The sequence below is a fragment of the Arachis hypogaea genome, chromosome 16 (assembly GCF_003086295.3).
Source record: "Arachis hypogaea cultivar Tifrunner chromosome 16, arahy.Tifrunner.gnm2.J5K5, whole genome shotgun sequence".
NCBI lineage: Eukaryota > Viridiplantae > Streptophyta > Magnoliopsida > Fabales > Fabaceae > Arachis > Arachis hypogaea.
In genome coordinates this window covers 13335997-13355132 of record NC_092051.1, presented here as the reverse complement: position 1 = coordinate 13355132, position 19136 = coordinate 13335997, and the positions used below count along the sequence as shown (strand labels likewise).

The window sequence follows — 19136 nt, the reverse complement described above, 5'->3', positions numbered from 1 at the left end:
TCCCAATTTTTTCTCTTAATCTCTCTCACTTCACTGGTTACTCCATAATAAAAAATTTTTTCTTTATTTCTCCTCTGTCTTCTCCTGCATTCTTTTCATGCATCTTTCTTACTTCATCTAATATAATTTGTTTTTTGTCATTAAATAAAAGTGTGAAACTATGTTTATATGTTTGTTTTGATTAATTACCGTTGACAGGATACCAATGGAAGTGGTCGACCGACTTGGCAAGACTATGTGTGGCGGCGACGAAGACAAAACATGAGCGAAAAACAAAGGCAGCAATACTTCGCCAGAAGGCGGCGTGCCAGTTAAGTTATACATCCCATTAATAAATTTTTGCCGTTAGTATATCATTTAATATGAATTATCTTTTACAATATATTTTCATGCTAATAACAAATTTTTTAAATATTCAGATACTAATAACAATAGTGAAGTTGGTCCAAGTAATAGACTGAATGATCCAAATATAGGTAAGAATCCTGTATATTTATTTAATTAATAATAATTTATTTTTTCTTAAGTTTTGATTCGATAAACCTTCCATAATTATCCTAAATAATATTGTTATAGATATTATTATAATATTTTAATGTACTTTAAATTAAATATCGATAACAATATATAAAGGGAATATGAGAGTTTAGTGTCCAATTTTCACTTTTCTATCTTAATCTTATTGATAAATCGTGTTTAATATAATTTTCGTCTTAAAATTTGGTCAAAAATATAATTATTAGTTAATTTTTCTTTATTCTTTGTACAGTTACTTTTTTATTCTACACATAACTTCTACCCACGTTGTCTTTTTCTTTGTTCTATGGAGTACATATAGTACTCTCTCCCAATCTTTATTTCACTTAATTAAAAAAAATAATGATAAATATGTGTATGGACTATGGAGAATGGTAAAAAATAATAAAAATAAAAATTAAATTTTTTTTAAAAATAATGAAACAAAAGATAATTTAACATATTGAATATAAAATAAAAAAAGTAATTAAAATTATGTGAGAAAAAGAGTTCTATAAATTTAAATTTTATATCTGCTTCAAATTAAATAAGATTGAAAAAATAAATAAATTTATAAATATTTATAAATCTTTATCTTAATTGTTACATATAAAAATAACATAATAATTTTAGTATCATATTTAAATTAATTTAAATTTTATTATTCTATACATTAAAAAATAAATAACTTATAAAATTTTTATTTTTTATCTCAAATTTATAATTTAAAAGCATAAAAATTAATTTTCTAAAAATATTAAAAAAAATAACAATATAAAAATTACAATTTTGTTTTGAAATTAAATGAAATTTTAAGAAAATCTTAAAAATGTTATTAGTTAGAGACATAGAAGTTGACATATTAGATTTAGAGAAAGATTAAGAATGATTACAAATAAGTGTTAAAAATAGGGGAGGTATTCAATATTACAATATTTTTATATTCAATTGTATATCTATAACAATATATAATGCCAATACATGATAGTTTGGTGTCCAATTTTCTATTTCTTATTTTAACCCTACTAAAAAAATTCAAAAATATTTTACGGTTACTTATTTCACTGACAAATTTCACTAACAGTTACAAAAATTTACGCATAACTTCTATTCAATTTTTTACTCTCACAATCTCTCTTTTTTTATTTTTTTATTTTTTTCTAATTCTCCTTTATCTTATGAAACTCTGTACGGAATAATTATTTAAATAAGTTTTTGTGACATCTTAAACTAGGTAAAGACGATGTCAAAAAGTTTATTTTCATAGCCATATATGAAATGAGAAAAAGAATAATTAGAAGCCAACAAGTGTTTAACCAGGGGTGATAAATAGTTTTTTGTATAGATCTTATTATATTGAAGTATTCATTTAAATTATATTTTGTTTAATTTTATGTTAGTTTTTGTTTGTATAGTGTTATTTTGAGTATGTTTGTACTTTAATGGTCTGACTAGCAGTTTATCTTCATTCTAATTATTCTATTAGAATTTTTTTGTAGTCATAAAGAATATATCTTTTTTATTTTTTTTATAATTTCATCCATTCTACTACTTTTTTTTTTACTTCTCAATACACTTTGTTATATTTCTCTTGCTGTCGTTATTTTTTTACCTTCAATACCATCTATTTCAATTTTCATCACATCCATCGTTACAAATTTCATTTAGTTTTATTATAGTTACTACATTCACGTATAACTTCCACCTATATTTTTTTCTCTTTAATTTACTTACCCAATTAATATTTTCATCATTCTTTTACCTTTTTAATTTGTCTCCAATATTTTACGTACAAAGATAGTGTTCTATCTTTTTCTCTTACCAAAAAAGAACTAATTTTTTTATCTTATATGTATTCTTTATTTTTTTAAATATATCTGTACCTATCAATGATGAATTGAAAAAGTCTAATATTTTGTTAAATTTATTTTTTCTTTTTTAAATTACTTCATAACATGGGATAATATTATTTTTTAATTTTTAAATTATTAATTATACAGAGTATTATATTTAAAGTCACATCAACATTAAAATAAAAAAAAATACTTATCTAATAAATTTAAAGAGTGAATAATATATTAATAAAGAAATAAAATTAATTTCTTAAAAACAATAGAAAAGCGGCTGAACAGGCACGTTAGTGCCTGTTGAGCCGCTAGTATATATAATGCGAAAACCTCAAGTTTGGTGTCCAATTTTCTTTCCTATTTTAACCCTGCTAAATGCCAACATAATCCAAAACTAATTTTACAGTTATGCATTTCACTAACAGTTGCAAAAAAAATCACACGTAACTTCTTTCTCAATCCTCCACCTAAATAATCTTTTTTTTTTTTTATCATTTCTTTAATTTTCTTTACTTCTCTTACTCAACTCTAATATTTTCACCTTTTGAATAACTTTTTAGACAACTTTCTAAAATAGACTATGATTATGATAAATGTTGGTTTTAGAAACATGTACAAAAAGAACAAAAGAATAATTTATGATGGAGAAAGTGTTCAATTATCATCAATAATAGTGATAAGTAATTTTTGGTAAATTTTATTATATTTTGTGATATTCATTTAAATTATATTTTATTTAGTTTTATCTTAGTTTTTGTTTGTACCGTTTTGTTCTGAATGTACTCTGTAGCTTCACTCTAATTATTTTATTAGAGTTTTTGTTGTAGTTTTTTTAAAAAAATTATTATTTTTGTATTTTTTTATGTTTTTCTTCTTCTTTCTTTAACATTTTCAGTTGAATTGTCTCCATCCTACTCTTTTGTCTTCCTCCACTGCGGTTATAATTTTTTTTTCAATTTACTTACTCAATCTATATTTTTAATCTATTTTTAATTTTTTTAATTTGTTACCATTTTTTACGTAGACAAATTGCCTTATGTCTTTTTCTCTCATTAATTTGATTTGACAAAAAAAAATAGTTTCTTTACATTTTATATGTACATTTTATTTATTTTTTTGACATGTCTGTATTTAATTATCTGTCAATGATGGGATGAAAAAATTTTATAAATATTTTTTAATATTTTTCTTTTTAAATTGCTTTTAATGGGATAATTTTTTTTATTTTCTAAAATACTTGATTACTTAGAATATTGTATTTAAAATTTGAGTATATAAATATTTTTAAATTAAACTAAAATAAATAAATTATATTACAAAAAAATTTATTAATTTTACCTTTTACAATATTATTTGTTTGGCATATTGGCTTAGTTATTTAATTGGTATATAATGCATGCAAGAAAGTCACACCTATCAAGTGTTTCTTAAAACATTCGTATACTAATTTTCTAAATAATTAATTATTTAGAGTACTGAATTTGATATTTAATTATATAAAATATTGTATTTATCATACAGAAGATACAAAAAGTATGCACATATCAATGATAAAGTGAACAAACTCCATATAACATTAAAATGGATAAGATAAGAACTTTGTTAATTAATTTTGATTTTTTAATTTATTAGTTTTTTATATATCTTTTATTTTTTGGATTATTTTATTTTATTAGGCATTTTAATTTATTTTATTGTTTTTTTTATTTTAAAAATTTTAGAGTCTAAAGAACTCCTATTCAAACGATTCAAACTAGATGATTAAAAAGTGGTTTAAGAGAATAGATTTAAATTTGGATAATTTAATATTTATTAATGAATAACTATTAGAAGAGATAAATTATTGCATAAATAACAGATATAAGTTGATAATATATGGGCTAATTTAGAAAACCAAAAGAAAATGAAAAAGTAACAAAGATTAACTTTAATTTTGAAGATAAATAAAAAGATGTGACATTTTATGCATTAGATAATTTAAATAATACTTATTATATAGGAAGTTAAAAATATTTTTACCTAAAAAAAATTTCATAACAAAATTGAGTTTGGAGAGAGAGAGATATAAAATTTTCTAACTAATTACAAAATTTTTCTATTTATCTTTACTTAGCGTTTCACTTTAAGTAACTGTTTTTTAGCGATAATATTCAAATGATAAATTAATTTTACCTTTATAATACGATGACATTATTTCAAAACATGCAAAATAAAATAATAAAGTACAGTTTATTTAATGTGCATAATAAAATAAACATAAAACTTATATAGTAGTAGTCAAATACGATAATAACAATGATTACTTTTTGTCCAAGGTACTATATTAAACTCCGTCTTTAATTTATAATTATTAATTAAAAACTTACAATGATGTATTTTTATTTTTTTATTATTTAGTTAAAAATAATATAGTTTGATATTATTTTTTAAAATTATTGACATCAAATTTTGTTAATATAACAAAAATTTTGAATTTTTTTGTCTTAAATTTCTTCTTGATTGAACAAAATAAGACAACTAATACGCACATCAAGAAAAAAATTATAATTTTTATACATTCAGATATTCAAAAGACACAAAAAAAATTTTTAGTAAAACTTAAACAACTTATAAAATTTAACAAAATAGTTGGTTATAAATAAAAGTGATAGACAAAATTAAAAGTTGTGATAATGATATTTGGTGATAATTAATAACCATAGAGTGAAGATGAGGTGGAAGGAGAAGAAGACGATAAGGGAGAACAATGCAATATCATAGTGGCGTTGAGACAATAATAAAAATATAAATTAATAATTTAAAAAATAAAATTAAAGATAATTTTAAAAAATGAATAATAAATTTTAAAAAATATTTTTTATCAATTATAATTATGCATAAAAATAAAGAATACTTTAAACATAATTTTTTTTGTCTCTAATTCAAATTAAATACTATTAAAAATAAATAAATAAACATAATAACATTTATAAATATTTATTTTATAAATAATATTTTTAAATCTTTATTTTAATTTTTGTTTTCACATAATAACAACATAATAAAATTTTTTAATATTTTATTTTATTAAATTTATAATTTTAAAATAAAAATATAAAAATTAATTTCTTAAAAATAATAGAAAAGCGGCTGAACCTGTTGAGCCGCTAGTAATTATTAATTAAAAAACTTACAATGATGTATTTTTATTTTTTTATTATTTAGTTAAAAATAATATAGTTTGATATTATTTTTTAGAATTATTGACATCAAATTTTGTTAATATAACAAAAATTTTAAATATTTTTTGTCTTAAATTTCTTCTTGATCGAACAAAATAAGACAACTAACACGCACATCAAGAAAAAATTATAATTTTATACATTCAGATATTCAAAAGACACAAAAAAATTTTTAGTAAAACTTAAATAACTTATAAAATTTAACAAAATAGTTGGTTATAAATAAAAGTGATAGACAAAATTAAAAGTTGTGATAATGATATTTGGTGATAATTAATAACCATAGAGTGAAGATGAGGTGGAAGGAGAAGAAGACGATAAAGGAGAACAATGCAATATCATAGTGGCATTGAGACAATAATAAAAATATAAATTAATAATTTAAAAAAATAAAATTAAAGATAATTTTAAAAAATGAATAATAAATTTTAAAAAATATTTTTTATCAATTATAATTATGCATAAAAATAAAGAATACTTTAAATATAATTTTTTTGTCTCTAATTCAAATTAAATACTATTAAAAATAAATAAATAAACATAATAATATTTATAAATATTTATTTTATAAATAATATTTTTAAATCTTTATTTTGATTTTTGTTTTCACATAATAACAACATAATAAAATTTTTTAATATTTTATTTTATTAAATTTATAATTTTAAAATAAAAATATAAAAATTAATTTCTTAAAAATAATAGAAAAGCGGCTGAAAGTGCCTGTTGAGCCGCTAGTATATATTACTTGTATTTTAATATATCCAATTTTTATAATTATCCGTTTAAAATATTTATAATTTGAATCGTTGCCTCAACGCCTCCATATCGTGACACCCAAACCCCCATGTGTCACCTAATCAATTTAATCACTATTATACCTCATTAATCATCATGATCACCGAATTGAATTGGAGACGAGAAAGAGAGAGAACGTGAAAGCTTTCATGGCACCCGAAAGCTTCTAAGTTCAATTTTTTTAGTTTCGTAATCTGATAAAAAATCTAATCCGATTAAAGTATTTGTATCTTCCATTTTTTTTAAGTTGTTGTCACTTTTATTTGGAAAAAATCAATAGTGGCGCCGCTGATCTTTCATGCATGGTTCGGCCAAATAGGAGTTTCAAAGGTGGAGTAGCCGATTTTGACGTTTTTTTTTTTCGATTTTTCATTCAGAAAGCTTTCTTGGTGTTTTGGTTTGGTGGCTGTCATACAAAGATAAAGTTTTGTAATTTTGTAATAATTGAATGTGTTCTTGATGTGTGATTGTTGATTTGATGTTTGTGGCTTGAAATTGAGTGATGATTTTATGCGTGTTTGATTTGTGATTAAATCTTGTTGATTTCTTGGAATAATCATGGTCCGGTTACCATTGGACAGCCAAGAACCAACTATTTGTGGCTTTATTTGGGGCTGTTTCTAAGTTTAAAACTCTTGAGAATTTGACAAAATTTGATGGTTGGAAGGTTAAAGTGAACTTTGTGAAAAATTGGTAACCGTAAAGCTCGAAAATAGATTAAAAATTAAGCAGAAAACTTGAATAATTTTGAGAATGGGGTTCTGTATCTTTGATAAAGGGATAAGTATTGAAACAAAAATTTATTTTTGAGATTGAAATAGTAATTTAATAAAAATCGAAGTTAATTTGTAATTATATAAATTTTTGGGTATTTTTATAATAATTAAGAAGTTCAGGGATAAAATAGATATTTTATAAAAGGTGTAAATTTATTTTGGTAATTATATTATATGTAAGGATATTTTAATAATTTACAAATTTTGTTCGGGTAAAAATATAAATGTTTTAAAAAGCTCAGAGATACAGAATAATTTATAAAAACTTAATAATAAAGCTTAAGTTAATAAGTTTTGAGTAATAAAATTATTTAAAGTTTAAGTTAATAAGTTTTGAGTAATAAAGAAAAATACTACTTTTACTCCAGTATTAAGATTATTATCTATGTATTTTTAAAATATTATATATTAGTAATTTATATTATAACATAATAGAAGAGTTAAATAGTAACTTATTTAAAAGTTGTAAAAAGATGAACATAAGTTGAGAATCTTATGGTTCACTCTTCATAAAACATCTAAGGAGAGATGAGAGAAGAGTGTGAAGATGATTTGTGGTATCAAAACAAGGAAAATAAAAGAATGATAAATAGAAAAGAAAAGAAGAAGAAAGAAAATGATTAAAGAAATCTCTGTCACAGGAGAACAGAGAGCAAAGACTAAATAGTTCTAAAAAATTTCTGTTATAGCCTTATAGGAGAGCAGAGCACAGAAAAGAAGATAATGTATTAATTAAAGGAATTTCTGCCACAAGAGAGCATAGGACAAAGATAAAAAGACTTTAAAAGACTATCTGCCATATGAGAGCATAACCAACCTTGTTTAGGTCTGGGACAAATGTATAGTGGGGACGCCCACACATTACAAACTGTTTTCCAGATGTAAGCATATTACAATACGTTTAAAAGTCACATTGTATGTGGCCTAGCCGTAAGACTTATATGCACAGTGTATGCATTTGGAAAGCCATATCCGGGACTTGTGCCCGGGTAATATCGGAAGCGGGTAGGCAACTGACACATGAGCTCATGGCCTGCATAGGACAGACATGCATCATACTTGTTTGCGCATACTTCTCTGTGATATATGTTTCTGTAATTGTGTGTGTGTGTGCTTCTTGACTTGTAATTTTTTCTGTATTTTTGGTTTGTTAAAGTTGTTTGTATTTGTTTTGAAAGTAAAAGCTCAACACAAGACAGTGGAGCAACAGTACTAACAGACACAATAGCACAACAGCACATAAAGTTTAGAAATAGTGAGACAACAACACAAAGAAAAGTCCACATGTCATCTCCGGCATAGCCATCAACAACCAAAGGGATCTACACATTTCCATTCGTTAAAGCTCATCACTGTCATGTTAATTATCTCTTCCACACCTTTGCTCTCATTCTGAAATATTCTTCTATTTCTTTCCAACCAGATGTTCCAAACAATCGCGCAGAAGCATCTCAATCGTTGCTCTTGATCCTCCTTTCTCCTCGGTTCCTCTGTCCAACATAAGAAATGTTCTCTCATTGAACCAGAAAAAGACCACTGTCGGCAAAATATCGATATCCAAGCACTCCATACCTGCCAGGCAAATCCACATCCTAAAAACAGGTGGTGTACATGCTCCACCTCATTATTACAGAAAACACGGATATTGTCTTCCTGGCTGATAATTCCAAACCTGCTAAGCCTGCTTTTTGTACTCACTCTACCTATCAGAACAAACCAAGTAAATAGCTCCACTCTAGGTAGAACTAAACCTTTTCAGATAGTCTTGGTGAAGCTGTAACTGGTAACCTCCTCTGAGATTGTTTCCTCCTGCCAAACCTGCACAAATGAGTTAGTTGAAAAAACACATTTTCTATCAAATTTTCACAGCACTTGATCCTCTCTATTATTTATTAGTGTCACAGGTCTCAACACCTCGTGTAATTGACTCAGAAGTTCCAACTCCCATTGAAAGAGCTCTTTTCTCTATTGAAAATTCTAAATCCACTCTAACCCGTCCCAGAACCCACAATCCCCTATGACAGATCTACATTGGTTTGAAACAGAGAAAAGCCTGGGGAACCGATCCTTCAACGATCCACATAGTAACCATACATTCCCAAAAACGAGTACGCCGCCCATCACCAACCTCCATGGACAATCCTGCAACCATCTTATCCCTTATATGTTGATTCATTAATTGTAACTGGCATATATCCTTCCAGGGGCCTCCTCTAGTAGGTAGCACTTGAGTTGACAGTAGCTCAATAGGATTTAGATTCTTACAGGAGCACACCACTTTCTTCCACAATGGACAGTCCTCCTTGGCAAAACGCGACCACCACTTAAACAACATAGCTGTGTTACGAATCATAGCATCTCCAACTCCCAACCCTCCCAGTTTCTTAGGGGGCCGCACCACTTCCCATTTAACTAATGCCATCCCATTACTTCCATCATCCTTCCTCCACAGGAACCCCCTCTGTAGGGAGATCAATTTTTCAGCAACAGCTTTTTGGCATCTTAAACAAACTCAGATAATATACTGGTAGACTATTTAAAACTGATTTGATTAGCACCAACTTTCCAGTTTTGTTTAGTACTTTTGCTTTTCACAGGATGAGCTTTTCCTCCACTTTGTTTATTATGGGCTTCCAGGTCTTCACCATCCTCGGATTCGCTCCTAAAGGGATTCCCAAGTATTTAACTAGAAGGGAGCCTCCCTTACAATCCAACAAACGGCACATGCGCTGGACCCACTACTCGTCACAATTTACTGGAATCAAGCTTGACTTGTCAAAGTTAATGCTAGGTCCTGACATCAGCTCAAAACACCTCAAGAGTCGCTTGTAGTTCTTTATAGTCTCCTCTTCTGGTGGGCTAAATAGGATTGTATCATCCGCGAATTGGAGATGCGATAACTCTACTCTATCTCTCCCAACTAACAATGGTGATATACGGCCGTTCCTGACTGCCTCTCCAATCATCCGATGTAGCACATCTACAACCAGTACAAACAAGAAAGGTGAAAGTGGGTCACCTTGTCGCAATCCTCTTTCCATTTTGAACGGCTTGGATGGCGAACCATTTATCAAGACTGACATAGAAGCTGTCGTCACACACTCCATAACCCACGATCTCCATCTAAGCCCAAATCCCATCTTTTGCAGTACTAAGTCCACAAACCTCCACTTGACTCTATCATATGCTTTTTGGAAGTCTAGCTTGATTATCGCTGCCTCCTCCTTCCTCCGCTTAAGCCAGTCTACATTTTCACATGCAATGAGTGCTCCATCATGTATTTTCTTGCCTTTCACAAATACACTCTGGGTCTCCCCTACTAGCTCTGGCATTACTTGTCTCATCATCCTAACCAATACCTTGGAAATGACCTTGTATACACACCCAAGCATACTAATAGGTCGCAGGTCTTTAATCTCCCTTGCACCAACAAACTTTAGAGCCAGTGCCACCCAAGTGATATTGGACTTCGCTGGTAACCTGGATGTCTGAAAAAACCCAATCACAGCTGCCGTGAATTCTGGCCCTAACTCGTCCTAACACCTCTTTATGAAATTCATGTTGTACCCGTCACAGCCTGGTGCCTTAGAAGACTCACACTCCCACACAGCCTCCCTGATCTCCTCAGCAGACGGCAACATTTCCAACTTCACAGCATCATCCTGACTTATCCTATCCACCAGACCGTCCCTAAAGCCCATCATAGGAGACTCTTCCTGTTGATATAAATCCTTATAGAAATTTCTAATAGCAATTTTTATCCTAGCATGATTCCTAACCAATCTGCCATTGATTAGCAATGTATCAATCCTGTTATTCCTCCTTCTTGCTGAGGCTATATTGTGAAAATATCTTGTATTTTTGTCCATCTCCTTAGCTTGTCGCGATCGAGACATCTGCTTCCAATGAATCTCTTTTCTCACATACCACCTCTCACAGCAAGTGACTAGCGCCTTTCGTCTAGTCTCCATCGTTCCATCATACACTCCACTGCTCACCATATCATCAATCTTCTTAATTTCTTCCTCAAAGGTCATAATATTCTTATCCATATCACTAAAATTGGCCTTATGCCACCTCCCCAACGGGATCGTCAACGCCTTCAATTTATCTGTGAACTGAATCTGCCCCAAACCTCTCCACTCCTCTTTCACCAGTCTGAGAAATCCTTCATGTGTAAACTAGGAATCTAAGCTTCTGAAAGGCCTTGGACCTCCCCTCTGTTTTTTGTCTTCTACTATAATAGGACAATGATCTGATAATCCCCTTGGTCCACCTTGTACCCGAGTCTCCGAAAATTGCTCTAACCACTCTAGGATAACCAGAAATCTATCAATACGACTGCAAGAACGTCCCTTAAACCATGTGAACATACAATCAGTGAGCGGCAGGTCCACTAGCTCCATATCTTGTATCCAATCCTTGAATTCTTCGGCAGACCGAGGTAACCCGCCAGCACCTTATCGCTCCCCCACATGTACTATTTCATTAAAATCTCCCATATAACAACTCGGCACCTGGCATAACCCAGCTATATAGCTCAGCTCTTCCCACACCTGCAACTTCGCATCCCTGTCATGTGCATCATATACCAAGAAAAACGCACAGTTGAAACTACTCTTTACCAGGACCCATTCAATACACAGTCAACTCTTCCCTTTATAGCAGTTATTCAATTTAAATACTGATTCATCCCATATTAATAGAATTCCACCTGCTGCACCTTCAAAGCCTACATATTCCCAACCCGTACCATCCTGCCCCCATATTCTTGCCACATCATATCTCGTCACTATCTCCCTTTTAGTCTCAATCAAACCCGACAGATCTAATCTATGTTTATTCTTAAGATTATTTACCATGCTAAACTTCGCATCACCCCTTAACCCCCTAACATTATAAGAACCAAAAATCATTTAAAAAGCTTCTGAGACACATGTTTTTTATATTTGGGTCTGCAGCCTCTCAGTTTCTTCTTCTGCTTTGCTAATTTCCTTTTCTGATCTATTTCTTCATTTTGTGCTTGGAGTATTGCCATGATGTCATCATCCTCATTGTACAGCATGGCGCCTGACTCCTTTGCCAACTCCCAGGTTCTTCTGTTCTCCAGCATCTGTTCCTTCACATTCGAAGGCTGAGCATTACCGTCTTCTGTACCTGACATTCCTAGCTTGTCCCCACAATCGTTTCCTTCACTTCCATCCTCCCCGTGCTCGACAGCCAATCTCTTCTCACTTTGAGCAATAACCTGACCTCCATCAATGCCTTCCTTGAGTGCCGCTGCCAGCTACCTTCACGCCTTCCTTTGCATCAACCACAATCAATCCTCTCCTATCACTAGCTCCCTTCTAATTTTGTTTTCCATCCTCATTAGCCCTACAATTAATTCTGGCCACCGAATCTGTCGCCCTACAGCCATCCTTAGAGATGGGATCTTCACACGCCGGCCCTCCCAGCCCAAGTTCATTAGTGAGAGTTGGAGCAGCTACATTGCGGCGCAACCTATTGGCAAGAATCAGTGAGTGTTGACTTCCCCCGTACCCAGCCCCAACGAACCTGTCTGCGCCATCCTCGAAGGTTCGCTTGCTGTTAGTGCTGCACCCACACCCGTCGCTCGCGTTGTTCCGTGGTTTGGCCAGCACCCGACCCGGATCTCCCAACTCAGGCCCAGTTGCGGATTCGCTTGCTTCAGGTGATGTTGGGCCTGTCTGGCCCTTAACCCCCTTATCCATCTTGCTTTTGTGACTGACCCAAACTGTATTTAGGGAAGCTGCTTTATGTTTGGCCTTAGTGGACCCCCTTCCTAATCCATTTAAAACACACGTGACTGTCCTCTCAGACCCTGCCTCCTCCCTTGTAACGGTACCTCCCCTAAAATCTGCCATTCCTTGATTATCGCCATAATTACTTGATCAGTTACGATTTTCAAGCGATTATGGTAATTATTGTCATCAGGCCATTCATTTAAAAAACTGTGTGAAATTCCTAATTTGCCCTTGTCTTCTTCCTCTCGTCGAGTTATCAGTAACAACATCTCCTCCTCATGACGCTCTCATCCAATGAATCATATTGATGTCGCTGCAACAAATCCACTCCTGGCCCCTTGCTCGTTCTGCCGTGATTTCTTTGCTCACTGTTCGTTATCTTTTGATCACCAAGTCTTTCAGTACAGTGCAGGTCACACGCCTCGTGTCCAATCTCTTTCACTAAGACATCATATCCCCGGGTTCCAACATTGATATGAACCCATTCTTGGATCCCGTCCATGATACACGTATCAATCTGCACCCGACCTATCGTGAAAGAACTGCACGATTCCGTCTCTCTAGCACACTCAACTACTTCACCCCATTGGCCTCCTATCCTTTTAAAAGTGTCCACAGACCATGCATATAACGGAACCCCAAAGCACTCGAGCCACACTATGAGATTGTAAGTATTTTGAGATTTGTTTGTATTATGAGATTTGTTGTTATTAGCTATCTATTGAAGATTGTAAGTATTCTGTTGTGGAATTGATGTGTAGCAAATAATAAAATGGACATAATTATCCACTCCTGTCCTACTAAGAATTGAGTTGTTAATAGAATTTATTTTTCCTCTCGCCTTATTAGTTTGAAATTTTATTCAGAGGGATAGGTTTTGTAGTTGCTTTTGTACGTAACACTATAATATATTATTAATATTAAGTATGTGAATATGTATTATTTGTTCTTGATAAAAAGATTTTATCCTTTTAATAAAATTGTCGACAGATTAACGCGTAAAGGCTCAATATTAAATAAATAATAAAAAGAATTAGATTAGTAACGCTTTACTTTTAATACGATCATGACGTACTAAAAATTGGTTGTTACAGCTCACAACTATTCTCTTTGAAACTATTGAAGTAAGGAAAGGGTTAAAGTTAAAAAATATAATAATGCTATCTACACAAATTTCTACACAGACTTAGTTTACAATTATTCATTTGATTATTACTTTATTAGACTAGGTGTGTGAAATTTCTACACAAATTGAAGATGATGATCGTGAGAGAAGAAAGGGAAGCAATTAAGCAAATGCTGAATTTCCTCAACTGCAAATTCATTATGGAATCAATATGTTACATTCTTTCAAGGGTTGTTATTTATAGCAGATAACATTTAACAGAAGTTAAGATAGGAAAGTTAACAAAAAACAGAAAACTAACTATATTATATTACAAAACTTATTACAAACTAGAATGAGATTGGGCGATGTACGGAGAAATTAATTAATTATATTATATAATATATTCTAATAAATATTATATTATTTAGATGTTGATTAGATAATATATAAACTAATATAAACTCGAGTTTCTTGCCTTTTTCTTTTTTTCCTTTTACTTTGGGCTCATTTGTTCATTGGAATTTAGTAGTCTGTTGTTGGGGAATTTATTATACGTGTATCCTTGATTCCCTCATTGAAAGTGCATCTAAAAGGGGTAAACACTGGTTAATTATTTCTAATTATGGATTATAGATTTAGACAATTTGGTTTGAACTCTTGGAACATTGAGAGGCAGGGAAATTCAGGTTTTTGTAAACCCCCAAACAGCGAACAAGAAAAGTAGAGAGAAAAAGAGTGCGGTGTTACTTGTATACGTGAGATAAATTTTAATGGCAGGCAAACCAACTTTTGTCTTCTTTTGGTGCTCCGTTGTCTGATTTTCATGTAAAAATATTTGGTGTTTTTTTCTTTGTACGTGTATTGCAACAAATAGAGAATTGAAAAGGGCAAATGTGGCTCCACATGCACACCAAACCAGGGACTCCAAAATTTAATTTAATCTGTCAACTTGGTCTACGTGTAAGAAAGATATAGCAACATATAATTATTGTCTATTATGACGGAACTGAATCTGAACTTGAACGTACTCATCAACTCCGGTTATGCCATGTTGAGGTTTTTGATTTGTTGTGGGTGGTTGCTTATATTGTAGTTGGTTTTTTAGGGTTTTTTTTAGTTATATTGAAAACAAACCATTATATATTAAAATGATCCTGCTAAGAAACCAACTAAAGTTTAGTCAATTTGAACTAATTAGTTAAAAAAAGTATTTATTACAAAAATAATAATAATCTTTTATTATTCTAATTTTTTAAATTTTAAAATTAAAAATTTAATTAAATTAGCTTATATTATAGTTAGTCTTTTATATTTTTTATGTTGAAATAGAGGTTGTATTTAAAAATTTTTGCACAAGAAAATAGATGGGAATTTTCTAATGACTACTTCTATGAAAATATTTTATATAAAAATAGTATTATAAATTAGTAGAAGGTTATAATCTACGAAGATATTTTTATGAAAGTAGTCAATTTTTTTTACCACCCACCAAAAGTTTGATGTGTTTGAACAAGTCAACTGTGTTTATGTAAATTTTATTGGCATCACTATTGGGGGATTGAACAATTCAGGCGTAAGAGTATAATGGAGTTTGTTAATTTATTCCCTGCTCTATGCCAATTTGAAAACTTTAATTCGGTGCAATGTATAGAGCGTATAATTTGAAAAGCAGGGCCCCACACCACCAATGAATTGGTGGTGGCGTATCATGTACAAACTCTGTGTACTTATCTAACTTGCTTTTCAATTATTCTCTCACAGATGAGACTCTCACCTGCTCAAATCTGCTTGTCCTAACTAAACGATGAATCATTAGGTGTTTAAAAAGGATTATATTCATGTCACTAGTAAATTGTCATGTGTGTTAAACTTAGACATACAAAATAATGGTGGATTTTGGGTGAAATTATCGATAATAAATGGTATGAATATAATATGAGCACCTAATAATTTCTCACAAGAAATAGTACTAATAAACGGGTATTAATATTAGACGTAATTCAGGTAATGTAAAATTAATAATTGAGAATAACTAAATAACTGCTTGTAAATTACTAAATTTTTATCATAATATTATAGCGAGTAGTTTAATTATAATTAGTGTCTCTTAAAGAGGAGTCGTTATCAAAGATGAAGATGTATTCCACTATGGGGACTAGTTATCACGCTCCAAATCCAAAGGTACCGTTTCGAAGTTTTTCTCCTTTGTGTTAACTTTTCTTGTTTGAATTGCCTGCTGTCACCGCTTTTTAATGAATCAAATCCACTAGGGGATTGCATCGTATGTAGGACAAAAAGAGGCATTAACTCAAGGATCTTAAAATGGATTGTTAATGGTTGAATTACTCCACCATTTAATTACCTCATTGACCTTTTTGGGGCACAACTTTCACCACCGGATCCTTCAAACATAAGAAAAATAGAAGCACATTTCCCTATAATTCTTTACCCGTTGATTCCCGGTACAGAAGAAAAAGCAAAACTCACACACCAATTGTAGTTACCCTTTAAAAACCTAGACCTAACCCTCTTTCCTGTTATGCCTCAGTGAAACTAATGCACATTCCTTCAATAAAAAGTAACAATTATACAAGACAAACGAGGAGTCAGAAACTAGAAGATTCAAAATAGGATTTAGTACCAGTACTAGACTACTAGTACTATTTTTTAATCATTCTCAGACACTCCAACGGAAACTTTGTTGTTTTATGTGGCAATGACAATGTAACAAGTAATTTCAAATTCAGAGTATGCAATTTCTCTAAAAATAATATTAAATAAACTTTAACTTAGGATCCATCATGTTAGAGTGGTTTGTAAATAAATATGATGATAATTAAGGTCTATATGTGCAAAAATAGATAAATGAAGTAGGAATCTCACAGGTATATATGATGATCATCCATCATGAAATGAGAAGGAAACTAAGATATACTACCACTACCACTACCAATGGAGCTTCCTAAGTCAGCATCGCATAAATAAACCAAGCAATAAATCACATGTCTATATCTATGTTTATCTACTCCTGCTTGAACATATGTGAAGGAAGAACATCTTGAAGAAGGCCATGGTCGCTTAGAGGAAATAATGCATTGTTATTGGTGGTGTCCTGAGATGAAGAAGAAGGAGGAGGAGGAGGAGGAAAATCAAGAGAAGGGAATGTATTAAATAAGAGTTGTTGATGATGTGGGTGTAGATAGTGTTGGTGGGAGAAGTAGGTTTGAGGCATTGATGATGATGATGAAGAGCGAGGCATTAGAAGTGGACTTGGATGTGTGTGTTGACCTTCATATGTTGTGACCACAATTGTTGGATCAGTGAAAGACCTTTCCACACGCTTCTTCACATTACATGATCCACTGGTGCAACGATAATAGCTCCTATATATACATATATTTATATAAATATGAGCATGAACCATGTATATTATGTTATTAATTAGTAAAAATTAAAGGCATGATGATATAATATATAGTTATATACCTTGGAAAGGGGCTGTTTTTGACAGCTTTTTGGCCGTACTTTCTCCATCTGTAACCGTCTTCGAGATGATCCACCTCGCTTTTTGTCATGAACGCGTATCGAGCTTCCCTCTCTCTTTTCTTCCCATTTGTCTTCTTCGCCTTCAACCTAATAACACCACATACCACAAAAATTCCCAATTAGCCCCTCCTATTTTATTAATTAATTTCTTCTAAGGCATTATCACATACAGTTTGTCGGCGTGTTGAGATGACGGTGCAGCTTGGTCCACAGTAGTAGTGGTGGACACAGATGATGAAAGAGGTGAAGCTGACTTTGGAGTAGTAGGAGTAGGTTGCTGTTGAGTCTCTGAATTTGAAGGACACTCTTTCACAGTCGTAGCTTCTGTTGAATCCTTCCCTGCTACCTGAGATGGAGAATTATTATCAGCAAGCAGAGGAGCACCACCACCACCACCACCGTTGTAGTAGTCTTGATGCACACCAAGTAGATCCATAAACCCTAAAGAACCCTTCTCCTCTGTTTCTTGACACAAATCAAACACGCTCCATAATGGAATGTTATTGCTGTTGCTGTAACAAGAACTGAATAGCGATGATGCATCTTCCATCTTCACACTCATCATTATCTCCTTCTTCTCCATCTATTAATTCCTACTGCATCATTTATTTTGGGTTTTGGAAGAAAGAAGAAGAAAGTGTTTTGGAGAAGGAAGGGGAATAGAAACTTAACTAAAACTAGAAAGTGGAAATGACAACTTGTATGTATAGTAGTAATAGTAGTGGCTGGTGACTGGTGAATGTGAAAAAGCAACAAAAAGAAGATGAAGAAGAAGGCTTCATCACCGGCACTTGCCGGTAATTCTTCAGTACGGACAACTCCCAACAGGTTGCAGGAGGTATATATGTATGTGTAGACGCTTACGCCTTCATACGTATACCTAGCTAGCTACTACTAACCCTTTGCCTTTGACCACCTTCATCTGTGTGTGAACGCGATTCTCTCTTTCTCTATTTGATTACTCTTTTAATGTTATAACCAGCAAATTAGGACGACAACATCACTATCATATCGTATAAATCCATTTTATTCGTTTTCTGTTTATCTCAGAATTTATACCAAAGCGAGGGTTCAAGAACAAATTACATTATACACGAGAATATTTTTGAAGCCTCACTTAGCCGCATATTAATTAGAAACAAGTAAAGAACCGATCATCTAGTCTTAGTTGTTGGATGCAAATTAAACCGACCAAATCACAGGGAGGCTGTTAGGTTTATTCTGATGTTACATCTAACATACATGTTCTTCCATAGTCAAACACATGTTTTAATTAATTTACTTCTTTTAGCACCTGATTAGATCCATATAATAACATTCAATGGATAAATATAGGGTTAATATCTAAATTAACTTTAAAATATATTAACATTCAATATTCATGTGGACGTTTATAGTCGGTGGACGGCGACTAGTCTGCTTTTTCAATGTATATCTATATGATGAATTTCAGGTTATATGTTTTTTGTCTTATATTTAAATCAATATTATTGGTTTTAACATTTTTCTTTATACATATTAGTATATCAATTCGTGTTTATTAATTCACTGTTTTGTTT

The 19136-nt window shown here is 31.3% G+C and overlaps 1 protein-coding gene across 1 annotated transcript; it reads right to left on the bottom strand.

Moving 5' to 3' along the window:
* Positions 1-16787: 16787 nt before the first annotated feature.
* On the bottom strand, positions 16788-18733 carry LOC112758162 (WRKY transcription factor 71). The gene is made up of 3 exons (XM_025806759.3): positions 17748-18733; positions 17518-17664; positions 16788-17414 (listed from the first exon to the last, which is right to left on the bottom strand). The coding sequence occupies exons 1-3, from the start codon at positions 18158-18160 to the stop codon at positions 17054-17056; spliced, it is 921 nt and encodes a 306-aa protein (XP_025662544.1). The 5' UTR covers positions 18161-18733; the 3' UTR covers positions 16788-17053.
* Between the last annotated feature and the right edge of the window lie 403 nt (positions 18734-19136).